Source organism: Trichechus manatus, unplaced genomic scaffold (assembly GCF_000243295.1).
Source record: "Trichechus manatus latirostris isolate Lorelei unplaced genomic scaffold, TriManLat1.0 scaffold00042, whole genome shotgun sequence".
Classification (NCBI taxonomy): domain Eukaryota; kingdom Metazoa; phylum Chordata; class Mammalia; order Sirenia; family Trichechidae; genus Trichechus; species Trichechus manatus.
In genome coordinates, this window is record NW_004443978.1 from 7,909,207 (window position 1) to 7,922,806 (window position 13,600).

Below are 13,600 nucleotides of genomic sequence, written 5' to 3' on the forward strand. Positions count from 1 at the left end.
GAGTCAAAGGTCAGCCAAGCTAGTTCCGCTTCCGCTTCCGGGGTTCTGCTTGTTGTCAGCTTCAGGGGTGTCTGTGAACTCTCGAAGCCAACTCCTAGAATTCAGGGGTCTCCCGAGGCCCACCGCTGCAGACATGGCGGCCTCCACAGCGGCCGGAAAGCAGCGGATTCCCAAAGTGGCCAAGGTAAGCTATCGCAACCGAGCGGCTCTTTGGGGAAGGGGGGGTTGCCTAGGAAAGGGGCTTCCCCCAGCCCAGCCTCCGTGGTGCCCTGGGGATGAGAGAGTGTTGTCCTGGATTAAGTCCATGTAGCATTAAATATTTTTTATACTTCAGTTCCATAAATTTTTGTTGGAGACCTCCTGTGTAGAAAGAGCTGTGAAGGAAATAGTAACGAGCAAGATTCGGTATAAGAGAGCACTGTCCAATGGAAATATAATGCGAGCCACTTACATAATTGTAAATATTCTCGTAACCACGTTAAAACATAAGAAGTGAAACTAATGATAATAATTTATCTAATCTAATGTACCACAATATTGTCATTTCACCGTGTAGTCAATATTAAAATTTTTTGATGCGGTAGTTTGCTTTTTTTTTTTCCATACTAAGTCTTCAAAATGCAGTGTGTGTTTCACACTTACAGCCATCTCAATCTGGACTCTTGACATGTGGCTTGTGACTAGAATGTTGTACAGCACAGCTCTAAGACCTCAAGAAGCTCGCAGTGTAATGATGGGAACTGACATAATATTGTCTTACTTGAAATGCTGTTAAAAACCAAACTCTGTCATCTACCCAGGGCATTAAGACATGCCGAAGAATCCTGAAAGTGGATGTTATAATGAGGCGCCCTGGTGGCATGGTGGTTAAGCACTCGGCTGCTAACCAAAAAGTCTGCAGTGCAAACCCACCAACTGCTCCACAAGAGAAAGATGTGACAGTCTGTTTCCATAAAGATTACAGCATTGGAAACCTCATGGGGGCAGTTCTGCTCTGTTGTATAGGGTCGCTATGAGTCAGAATGGATTGGACGGCAGTGGGTCTAGAGGTTGTAATTGTAGCTGTGTTAACATGTCTTGATAAAGCAAAACCCGTGGTTAGGATTTTACTTAGCCTTAGAGTTTGTTGTTGTACTAAGCTAAAGGGACAAACCTGCTGTTATTTTTACTCCCTTTTGTCTTGAGACTTTTTCACCTATGGTTTTGTTAATACATACCCCATGTTAGATAGAAAAACAATCTTTTTTCTTTTCAGCGTCATAGAGAAATGGGAACATGTCATACAAACAGTGTGTCTTGTAGTAATGCTTATGAAGATCACAAACTAAAAAACGTTCATTTGTTTTTTAAATCTTAAGCACCTACCAAATATAGAAATGTCATTTGTCTTAAAAGGTAAAAAACAAAGCCCCGGCTGAGGTACAGATAACTGCCGAGCAGCTCCTAAGAGAAGCGAAAGAAAGAGAACTTGAGCTTCTTCCACCTCCACCTCAACAGAAGATCACAGATGAAGAAGAGTTAAATGATTACAAACTAAGGAAACGGAAGGTCAGTCAATGTGTTATATTTCAGAGAGCCTATTAATATTGTTATGAATTTGTAGGTCAGAGTTTTAAAAGTTCCTCATTGATTAGAGAACCTGTAAGATAAGAAGAGGTTAGTGTTTCTAGCCACATCAAAAGTATAACTTTTGGTTACCAGGTAATTGCATTTTGCTAAACTACCTAAATATCCCATGAGTTACCTGTTCTAAAGCATAAAGAAATTAAACCCACCAGAAAGATCATTTTTGGCGCAGCATTGAAGATAGGTGGAAGTTTAACTGCTGGGAACAACTGACAGCTGTAAGAAGGGGGTGCTAGTAAGACTGGATTGTGGTCTGTGCCACCTTCTGTGTTAACAGTTAAGGCCTGGGAAGGAGCTGTGAGAAGGCTTTGGGGTCTGATTTGATTTTTCCACCCTAAAATAAGGGATTATTTTAAACCACTAATCCTGCTGTGTGGACTTACCAGCTATTTTCAATGAGTTATACATGAAATTCTGAGACATTACCAAGAAGACTTAAAAGTAACAGTCAAAAACATTTTATTATCAGGAATAAGTATAGTTTGAATATTAGTTGTCATAGGCAGTAGGAGAAAATATCAATAATTACACTAATTTTTATATGTAAGATTTTCTCTTTGTTTACATGTAAGACTTCAAAGAAACATCTGTGATTCTAATCCTCTTTAGTGGGTTTATCTTTCAAGGATTCCTGGATGTCATTTCTCTTAAATAAGAGCAGAACGAATGACCTTTTTAATGCAAGGATTAATAAGCAAAGGGTATCATTTTTAGCTGTCTTCCCTCTAACTTGACTCTTTTTGCATTTCTCCAGACTTTTGAAGATAACATAAGGAAAAACAGGACTGTGATTAGTAACTGGATAAAGTACGCACAATGGGAGGAGAGTCTAAAGGAGATTCAGAGGTAAAATTGTTGAGTGATTTTGTATCGAAACACGTCATAAGGTAACAGATACAAAAAATTACAAAAATTAAAGCCCAAGTAAAAGTTTGTGTCCCTCGCAGTTTTCAAATTTTGTTCCATGCAACCCATGGGCTCCTTTGATGGACCTCAGGAGCACTGTGGGTGAGTAGCCTGGTGGCGGGGAGATGGCAGTAGGAGCCTACACAGGGGGATTCACCACCACTGCACCCTCTGCCTTCTATACGTTGAGATTTTTTTTAAATAAAATTTCAATGAAATCCAATAGCCAACAGGATAAAAATCTGAGTGCGATCTGTCATCATGACATGTCCCTTCCTGTTGTCCAGCCTCTCCCTGCTCTCCCAGTGTACCCTCTGCCTCCACTGTACTTGCCACACCCGGGACACTTTCTGGCTCCTTACCTGGGCACTTGGCTGGCCTCTTGGTAAACAGAAACTTTCCTCAGGTTCTCAATTCTGAAGTTACCTGTTACTTAGCCTTTTCCACCAGACGTTTTCATTTCTTCTGCTTGGCTTCCTCGGGCACAATTATCACATTAGGTTATAATTACATGCCTGTCTATCTTTTTATAAGACTGTAAGATCCTTGAGAACAAGCCTCATATCGTTTTACCTTTTTGTGTCCAGAACCTGGATCATGGTAGACACCCATTAAAATAGGAAGTTATTACAGATAGTTTGGAATCGTTGCCATATGTGTTGTATGTATGATTTTCGTGTCCTCCAAATCTTGCTTCCTAAGGGCTCGGTCCATATACGAGCGTGCTTTAGATGTGGACTATCGAAATATTACACTCTGGCTGAAATACGCAGAAATGGAAATGAAGAATCGCCAGGTCAACCATGCCCGAAATATCTGGGACCGGGCCATAACAACTCTCCCACGAGTCAACCAGTTCTGGTGAGTTTCTGATATGACACAGAACAGTTTTTTGTAGACTAGAAAAGTCCCACATTTTTGTGGGACTTTTAGTTGAGATAATTGTTTTCATGTAATTTTACACGTTGCCATTTCTTTAAACATACTAATAAGTACTTTTTAATGGCCCATAGTATAAGTCATAATCAATGCTTAATAACTGTAATCAGAACTAAAACTTTGATTGCAATCTTTTGTGCACAAGAAACTTCTTGTCAAACTAGGCAGTTTTTAAGGAAAAAAAATCTTTGCATTGATTGATCTGTTTTCAGATTTATATCTTAATAAGAAACCACATTTGATGTAACTTAGGGAGGATAGAGATTAAGTCTTCACATTTAACAAAGAAAGAACTAGAAATCACCAAAGAGCATTTTTTTCCCCTAAGTTATTTTGACCACAGTAGGTTTTTTTTTTATTAATTTTGTTACAGGTACAAGTACACGTACATGGAGGAGATGTTGGGAAACGTTGCTGGTGCCCGGCAGGTGTTTGAGCGCTGGATGGAGTGGCAGCCCGAGGAGCAGGCCTGGCACTCCTACATCAACTTTGAGCTGAGGTACAAAGAGGTGGATCGGGCCCGCACCATCTACGAACGATATATCCTTTGGACAGGGTTGCTCCTCCCCACAGAGAAACGCTGTCATCAATGGTCAGGAAATGTAGTCGTTAATACCAGAGTGGAAGTCTAGGATGGAAGATTTATCTGTTTGATTTTCTGGGGACATGGATTGTTCAGACTACAAGCTTGTGGTCCTTATTTGCGGTGATAAAGTCTTTTCCAGTGAGGCTTTGGATTTATCTGTGTGGTTCTGTGTGGAAAATGGCGTACTAAGATCCTGGTTGCTGCAGCCGGTTCTGTTTTTCTAAGGTTGTGTCGGTCACTAGTCCTGTTCCTAGAGGATGATCCAGAGCCTGCCGCCTGCCACCTGTGTGGGCTCAGCGACTCATCCGCTCTACAGTGCGCTCATCTTTAAAGCAAGATAAAAATACCTGCCATGGGCTAATTATGAAGATTAAATAGTACGTGTGAAAGCACTTTCAGGAACTGAAGCATTATGCCATTTTAAGATCTTAATTATATTTGCTCACTTTAGTATTATTAGTTTAACAAAAGCTTTTATAGTGCTTGCTGTGTGTCTGTCATTTAAGTGCTTTACAAATATTAAAGTGATTTAATCTTCATGACAACTCTGTGGTGTAGAGACTGCTCCATTCTACAGATGAGGAAATGGAGGCACACAAGATTGAGTAGCTTGCCCAACGTTTTAACAGGTGATGACGGTGGTGGAATTTGCAGAGCAACTTCAGAACCTGTGCTCTTGTTGTTGTTAGGTGCCGTCGAGTTGGTTCCAACTCATAGTGACCCCGTGTACAACAGAACGAAACACTGCCCAGTCCTGCACCATCCTCACAATTGTTATGCTTGAGTCCATTGTTGCAGTCACTGTGTCAGTCCATCTTGTTGAGGGTCTTCCTCTTTTTCACTGGCCCTCTCCATTACCAAGCATGATGTCCTTCTCCAGGGACTGATCCCTCCTGATAACATGTCCAAAGTATATGAGACGTAGTCTCGGCATCCTTGCTTCTAAGGAGCATTCTGGTTGTACTTCTTCCAAGACAGATCTGTTCATTCTTTTGGCAGTCCATGGTGTATTCAGTATTCTTCGCCAACACCACAATTCAGAGGCATCAATTCTTCGGTCTTCCTTATTCATTGTCCAGCTTTCGCACGCGTGTGAGACAATTGAAAACACCATGGCTTGGGTCACGGGCATCCTAGTCTTGAAGGTGACATCTTTGCTTTTTAACACTTTAAAGAGGTCTTTTGCAGCAGATTTGCCTAATGCAGTGGGTCTTTTGATTTCTTGACTGCTGCTTCCATGGGTGTTGATTGTGGATTCAAGTAAAAATGAAATCCTTGACAACTTCAGTCTTTTCTTCTCTTAACCTCTGCTTATTTGAAAGTATTACTACTTTTGAAATTACTGATTTCTCTCAAGGAAGGTGGATTAAAAATTGATACATTTTTAAGTCTTTTTTGAAAAAATAGATACCTTTTAAAAGATAGAATGGTAATTCAGAACTTTCTCCTGCCTTTAGTTAACACTTCTTTGGTGACATGCTTTTTTTCCTAAATTATTAATTCAAGTATTAATGTTATTGAGCATATAATAAAACCAGACCCACTGCCGTCAAGTCAGTTCTGAATCATGGTGACCCTATAGGACAGAGTACAACTGCCCCGTAGAGTTTCCAAGGCTGTAAATCTTTGTGGAAGCAGACTGCCATATCTTTCTCCCACGGAGGGGCTGGTGGGTTCAAACTGCCAACTTTTGGGTTAGCAGCCTAGTGCTTAACCACTGGGCCACCAGAGCTCCTTACATGATAGGTACCATTTACTGAGCATATTCTTTGGGCATGAAACTATGCTAAGAGCTTTACATTCATTTCCTCATTGAAGCTGGCAATAATCCAGTGAGGTTTGTATTATTTGTCCCTGATAACGTGAAATTGAGATTTGAATAGTTTCAATGACTCGTCCAAGATCACATGGCTAGTGATTTTTCTTTGGCTGCAAGTTCCTGTTCATACTCACTACGAATGCATTGGATAAGCGCTGGAGGAAGGTAGAGATGAACAAGACACAGCCCCTGCCCTCAGAGAGGTCATAGTTCAGTAGTTCTTCGTCTTCATGTGTCATATAACATGGCTTCGGTAGTTGTAGTTTGCATTGTTGAGGTTTTTTTTTGGGTTTTTTTCTTTGGTTGGTTGGTTGGTTGGTTTGGTTTATTTTGAGCCGCCTGCCCAGGATTCCAGCGTTTCCTTAATTCCCCTGCACTTGTCCTCGTACACCCTGATGTGAAGAACTGGATCAAGTATGCCCGCTTTGAAGAAAAACATGCCTATTTTGCCCACGCACGGAAAGTGTATGAGAGAGCTGTCGAATTCTTTGGAGATGAACATATGGATGAACATCTTTATGTTGCCTTTGCCAAATTTGAAGAAAATCAGAAAGAAGTAAGTATACTTAAAGAACTCTATTATGTTGCAGAACAACTTAGGAAAGATTACTTCTTGTGAACATTGAGTTTAATTCCTGTTTTTGTTACTCACTTATCTTTAAATACAAAAGACATAGTTTCTCAAAGAAACCAGCATGAACTTGTGGCTGTGCTACAGATTGGGAGCTGAGCGATTATAGATTCTGTATAACTCTTTCAATTTTATTGTGCTTTGTCTAAAAATTAAGCCTTTAAATCTGACTGTGTATAAGCTGAGAGTTACCTGGCTTCCTTATTAAAGGGCTTTACAGGTACTAAACCAGGAAAACAAAAAACCCAAAGCCCTTAGAATAGAGAACAGAATTCGAAATGAAAGCAGAGATTGCCCCACAAATAAGTCAGTTGTATTCTTTTATAGTATAGATCGAAAATGATCCCTTAAAATTGCTCAAATTGGAGAGGTAGACCGAGGTCCGAATGCAGGGTTGTAAAAGGGTAGGAGCGGTACAAGTAGTAGCATCAGAACCTGTCTAACTTCAGGGGGATAATGACCAGGATCAGCCCAAGGCTGATTTCCTTGCAGTGGAGGTCAGACCTACCTCCACTGTCCAACCCTTTTTACCAATTCTGACACCAACTGTCCTTCCCATGGCACTCTCTACTTCTCCGCCAGGTTCAATAATCCATAGCAGTGGCCACACAGAACTCACAGACCATCTTCCAGTTAAGTGGTTTATTAAGGAAGTAACAGTACAACCTGGGAGCAGGATCAACAGGCTACAACCTGGGATCAGGCTCAGGAAGCATGTAGGCACAGTCTCCCTGCTTCAGTGCAGGACAGCTCTCTCAACTCCCCAACTCATTGCAATCCCATGCACAGTGGAATGAGATGCAGCCCAGGCCTGCGCCGTTCCCATGATTGGCTGCTGATTGGACCTTGTGATTCATAGGATTTTCATTGACTGATTTTTGGAAGTAAGTTTTCAGACCTCTCTTCCCAAAATATAACTTAGAATTAATATTTCATGTCATAATTACTCACAAAGTTGTGACTGGAATTAGAATATCGTGTTTTAGAAGGTAACCATTCTGTCTGTTTTTAGTTTGAAAGGGTACGAGTGATCTACAAGTACGCCCTGGACAGGATTTCAAAACAAGAAGCCCAAGAGCTCTTTAAAAATTATACCATCTTTGAGAAGAAGTTTGGTGATAGGCGGGGGATTGAAGATATCATCGTAAGCAAACGGAGATTCCAGTATGAAGAAGAAGTGAAGGTGCGTGCTGGTTGAGAAGGTTAACTGCAGACAACTAAGACATGCTAACTAGTACTAGATACAGTAAAATGGGTAGTATGTGAAGGCTGCCAGCGATTACACAGTTGATGATGGGTCTGCAGTAAACCAGCAGCTCTTTAGCCAGGTGCAGTTGACCAGCTGATGGAACGGGCAAGCAGACAGCACGTGGGTTTGCTCTGGCACCCACACTTTGAACAGCAGGTGGTTGATTGCTGACTGTGCTGTAGAACTTGAGCAAAAGAAAGTTGGAATTCGTTTCAGCTAATTTTTGAAAGAAGATGGAAGAGTCAGAAATTGATCCAAAAAAACCTGTTTTTCGACATCACTTTTTATCTTACCTGCTTGAAGGAAAGATGTAGATAGGATTCCATTCTCAGCTTCTTGTCTGCAATGTGCTGTTTTGATCCGAATTGTAAGATAGAATTTTCGTTTACTGGTCTGTGTATTTTGAAATCCTTCTGCTTAGTCAAATGAATTAAGAGATCTCCAAACTCAGAACTAACTGTAGTGTTAAACAAGGTGGTAGGTCAGTAAGATATGTCCAAGATAAATGACTGTTAATTGAAAAGGTAGGTTTCACAATTGCCAGCATGGTATAATCCCATTAGAATTTTAAATGTGCACATTATTATATGTATTCACATGTATCAATACATTTATAAGAATAGACACCTAATTATTTAGTTATCTTGGGAGTGGTGACTGCAGATGAAAGGGGCCTTGCTGTGGGACACCTGAGCTGGCTATAGTCCTTATTCTTTCCTGTTTATAAAATCTCAGGAATAACATTTTAAAATTGATATCATGTAAAACCTAAAAAAAAGCTGCTGTAATGGAGAAGGTCAGTCAAGTGCCCCCTTCGGGCTCACATAGCCTAGCAAGGGTAGCTCTTGTTTTTCTTTTTATGTATTAAGCTGGTTTTCTTTCTAGGCTAATCCACACAATTATGACGCATGGTTTGATTATTTACGCTTGGTGGAAAGTGACGCGGAAGCAGAAACCGTGCGAGAAGTCTATGAAAGAGCCATTGCCAACGTGCCGCCAATTCAGGAGAAGAGGCACTGGAAGCGCTACATCTACCTTTGGGTCAACTATGCACTCTATGAGGAGCTGGAGGCAAAGGTGAAAATGGAAACACGGTCAGCCGTTAATGGCTTCCTCACCCCGGGGCTTAGAACTCGCCTGTTGTAGGTAGTAACTAATACTTAGAACCCTTGAAACAAAGGGATTTAGTTTTAAATGCTGATAGACCTCTGTTTAGCCATACAGTTCAGTCTGTAATATTTCAGAGTTTGTATGCTTGTTTGTTGTTAGTCTCTTTGAGGCATAATGAGATATTGCTTGGTTGGAACCTGAAGAGAACAATGATCAACCCCTCGTTTAGTTATATATAGTCTCCTGGGTTTTCTGGGAAGTAGAGATCATGGCTGGGTTGTACATTTCTGCTTCTAGTAAAGATCAGGTGGCATTTTCAGAGATTGTGTGTAAATTAACAGGGAAAGATTAATTTTATGCTTTTGATCTGAGAATATAAAACATCTGTTTCTGCTGTCAGGCAAAAACTTTCTCCAAAGAACCACTCTGAGTTTGATGGCTATATTGTTGGTGATTCTTAAACCAAGGTTGGGTGGCCAAAGGTGGTTCACGTTTTTATCATAAATGAAAGTAGGGCTTGAAAACAGCAACTTGTGAAAGTGTATTTAGTGTTCGGGGTGTTCGTTTTCATTAGTAAAATTAGTAACTTCTAAAATTAGTATTAGCAACAGACTTCAATATTTTGTGGAAATTTCTTATCCTACTACAGGATCCTGAGAGAACAAGACAAGTGTATCAAGCCTCTTTGAAACTAATTCCTCACAAAAAGGTATGTTTGTTCTAAAGTGTTCAGTTCCAAACAGGTCAGAATCCTGCTTCTGCTACTTGCAAAGTCATTCAGTGAAATATATTTATTTATTGAATATTTTCTTATGCTACCGAAAAAACCAAACTCATTGCTGTCGAGTCAGTTCTGACTCATAGCGACCCCGGAAAATATAAATAACAAAATATGCTCCATTCTTAAATTGGTGTATGTTCTGCTGTGTATATTCTCAACAAGAAAAAGAAATAAATTATTTTAAAAAAAAAGATATGCTCCTTGCCACTGAAAAGAGCTCACAGTCCAGGTGAGAGGACACGTGTTAAGTGACAAACGAATAGGATGGATGACCTGGGAAAGCAGAGGAGCAGACTGAACCAAAGGAGGAAGACCCACAGGCAGAGAGCCCGCAGCGTGTGGGGGACGGGTGACCAGGCGTTTGCTGGTAACGGGGCGCGTGTGTGCACACAGGAGTAAACGTCTGCATTTGCTGTCTGGTGGAGACACTGTCTGAGTATTCCCCAGCATGAGATACAAAGTATGTTTTCTTCTATAGAAATACTGACTGAGTCACCTTCTAGAGTAGCGGTGGGATGTTCAGCTCACCAACAGCTAAGAACAAAGTCTGTGCCCGTGGGGGCTGTGGTGGCATCTAGCCGTGTCATGAAGTACAATAAAGGTTCTAGATCATGGTTGGCTTGTTTGTTTTTAACTTTGATGAAATACAGTCATCTTTGCTGGTAAAAAAAAAAACAATAAATTCTAGCTCTGAAGTTTTAGGGAAAACTGATTGCCGATGGCCTTTAGTTAATTTGAAATAAATTTAACTCAATTAAATTTAAATGCGTCTCTTAAGCTAAATGTTTTTGTGCTTTCGTTTTCTAGTTCACATTTGCCAAAATGTGGTTGCTGTATGCACAGTTTGAAATAAGACAGAAAAATTTACCGTTTGCCCGAAGAGCTCTGGTAAGTAAGGAAAAGAGGAGAAGCATCATTAAGAAGATAACGTGAGAAGGAAGTTAAACTTGCAGTGCTGACAAGTATGATTCCTATTAAAAAAAGAACAGAAACATTATGCCGTTGTAGCCTGTATGTGTTAAAAAGCACATAGCCTTTGAATGAACGTTAGATGGTAATGCTTAATATTATTTTTATTAGCTAGGGCAAATGAACGTTCTTTTTCATCATAGGAAATTTCTATAGCTACCAGTTGCCAGATCTTTCTTTAGACTAGAATTACAGTCGGATTCTGTGCAAAATTATTGTTGTATTAAATGCATCTCTTTTTTTTTGTTAACGTACCTCACTCTTAACAATTGTTCTTAAATTCCTTAATAAAATTAAGTATTGGGCAGCAAGGAGCCCTGGTGGTGCAGTGCTTAAACGCTTTGCACTATCTGAAAGGTCATCTGTTGGAACCATCAGTGGCTCCTCAGGAGAAAAGACCTGGCAGTCTGCTTCTGTAAAGACTACAGCCTAGGAGACCTTTTGGGCAGTTCTACTCTGTCACAGCAGGTTTCCTTCTTCAGTTACTTACAAGAGGTTTTATACATCTGACATCCACATTCCCTAAGAGACCCTGAGAAACTTGAAGTAAAGTGCAAAATATTTGCCCAAACATTTCTGGAATGCCACCCCTTGCTAAGCAGAGAGCAGTGAGCACAGACCCTCTTGTCAGCCGAGTGTCAAGCCAGCGTGAACAGCGTGGGATACAACAGGGAAAGACAGCCACGTATACAGGGACTTCCTCAGCAACACCCTGCCTCAAGATGGGCAGCGTCTGGGCACAAGTTGAACCCACTAAGGTATCAGTGGTTTGGTGATTTTATTTTCCAGGGGACTTCCATAGGCAAATGTCCAAAGAACAAATTATTTAAAGGCTACATAGAATTGGAGTTACAGCTTCGAGAATTTGACAGATGCCGGAAGCTTTACGAAAAGTTCCTGGAGTTTGGACCCGAAAATTGTACCTCTTGGATTAAATTTGCAGAATTAGAGGCGATCCTTGGCGACATTGAACGAGCCCGGGCCATCTATGAGCTAGCCATCAGCCAGCCTCGCCTGGACATGCCAGAGGTGAGGGTCTCATGCTGGACATCACTTTGTTCTAGAAGCTTCTCTGGAATTATTTTGATGGCTGTCTAACTGTGTATGCATTTTAGAATATAAAGACCAGCTAACTAACCTCCAGTCTTTGCTACTCACAGCAGAACTTTTCTGTTTTTAGGATAGAAAGGGGAGCAGCCCTTCAGTCTGATACCAACCAAAACAAAACCAAACCCGTTGCCATCGAGTCAATTCCAACTCATAGCGACCCTATAGAACAGAGTAGAACTGCCCCATAGATTTCCAGTGAGCGGCTGGTGGATTTGAACTGCTGACCTTTTGGTTAGCAGCCGAGCTCTTAACCACTGTGCCATCAGGGCTGCAGTCTGATACCAGAAGACAGTAAATCCTCAGTGTGACACCCAGGGTGAATTGGGATATGTGTGATGGGTGATTGGCTCCCTTCCTCCCCATTTCAAACAGGGCAGGTTAAAGGGAATTGGGGGCAAGAAGGCCAGGCGGGGAAGTAGCTAGCAGGCAGCCCCATCTGGAGATAAAGAGAGGTGGAGAATGAGATTCTCCTGACAGTCTGGCTTGGGCTGGGCCAGTAGAAGGAGCTCCAGCTAAATCAGGATGTTTCTGGAGTTACTGCAGCTGCTGTGGAGGTCCTGGCCAGCCACAGGGCTCAGAATCATCCCATCAGTATTTAAGCCTGAGCCACAAGGTGGCATCTAGGACCAATTTGAACCTCTCAGGAGCCATGGAATCCAGCCCAGCCATTTTGTTAATCTTGCACTAATAGGACCCAGCATCTAATTGTTTGGATCCTCCCGAAGACATTAGGACAGGGTTTTCTGTATTACTGGTTCCATCAATTCATCCACTAGACTGCCTGCTCCCAGGGGTCAGCACCACGTTTTATTCATCCTTGTGCCCCGACAGACTACCTAGCAGCTGGGCAGCTGTTCAGTGAATGCATGTTGAGTTGAACTCAGACAGTAACAAGGGATTTACAGTGGAGGTGAGAGCAGCGCATACTGTCTGATCCAGGTCTGTGTTCTCAGAAGTTCAACTACATGTGGCAGGATCATGAAAAAGTGGCTGGGAGACTCTTGGTGGGTTTTTTAAGCCCTCCTTGATAAATCAGCACTTGAAAGACTCTGAAAGAAAATCCCAAAATGAATCCAAGGCCTTTTTCCTTATATTCTAGAATTATAGCCAAGATTTGTTCAGCCTGTAAATATCAGTACTATTTATTTTATCCACATGCTGTTTGTTCTTCAGTTGTTCAGTAAACATCCTAGATTCCTGTCCTTTAAAAAAGCATTTATATGAGACCATGAGATTACTTTAAAACAAAGATGAGAAGGTCGGGGGCAGGGAAACTACATTAATGGAAACAGAACAGCCAGAACGGAAATAATAATGTTCATGCATTGTGAAGAACGTGACCAGTGTCACTAAACAATTCGTGTAAAATTGTTGAATGGAAATCTAAAATGCGGTGAAAACCTTCACCGAAAACACGATAAAGCATTATTTAAAAAAAAAAAAGCCCTAGATTCCTGGATGTAGCTTAGATTGGTAGGCAAGATTTTTTTGGATGGGGGCACCTTGCATTCTAAATGTCAACAGTAACCTATTATGTTATCTTCTTAGGTGCTTTGGAAATCGTATATTGATTTTGAAATTGAGCAGGAAGAAACTGAAAGAACACGAAATCTTTACCGACGATTGCTTCAGCGGACACAACATGTCAAGGTATTCTGGGCTTTGTACGTTTTCTGGTGGTTTTGCTAGAATCAACAGGCTTCAAATGAAGAAAATACTGTATTTCTGTATTTTAAGTTTTTTTTTTAAATTCATTTAAAATTACTTCTTTTAAACTTGAGAACCTGTGAGTCTCAGAGGACTTTAGAATATTAAGATTACACCAGGTCAGTGTTTATACCTCTTACAGATAAGTTGGATATCCCAGGATTGGG

General features: G+C 41.0%; 1 protein-coding gene across 1 annotated transcript in view; it reads left to right on the forward strand.

Moving 5' to 3' along the window:
- Positions 1–13,600, forward strand: part of CRNKL1 (crooked neck pre-mRNA splicing factor 1) — a 17,245-nt gene continuing 3,645 nt past the window's right edge. Inside the window, exons 1-12 of the mRNA XM_023731402.1 lie at positions 1–184; positions 1,396–1,548; positions 2,381–2,472; positions 3,235–3,393; positions 3,845–4,011; positions 6,254–6,432; positions 7,520–7,690; positions 8,642–8,833; positions 9,516–9,575; positions 10,455–10,535; positions 11,406–11,645; positions 13,275–13,376. Of these exons, the coding sequence (XP_023587170.1) occupies positions 134–184; positions 1,396–1,548; positions 2,381–2,472; positions 3,235–3,393; positions 3,845–4,011; positions 6,254–6,432; positions 7,520–7,690; positions 8,642–8,833; positions 9,516–9,575; positions 10,455–10,535; positions 11,406–11,645; positions 13,275–13,376 (1,647 nt within the window). The 5' untranslated portion in view covers positions 1–133. The remainder of the gene's footprint in view (positions 185–1,395; positions 1,549–2,380; positions 2,473–3,234; positions 3,394–3,844; positions 4,012–6,253; positions 6,433–7,519; positions 7,691–8,641; positions 8,834–9,515; positions 9,576–10,454; positions 10,536–11,405; positions 11,646–13,274; positions 13,377–13,600) is intronic.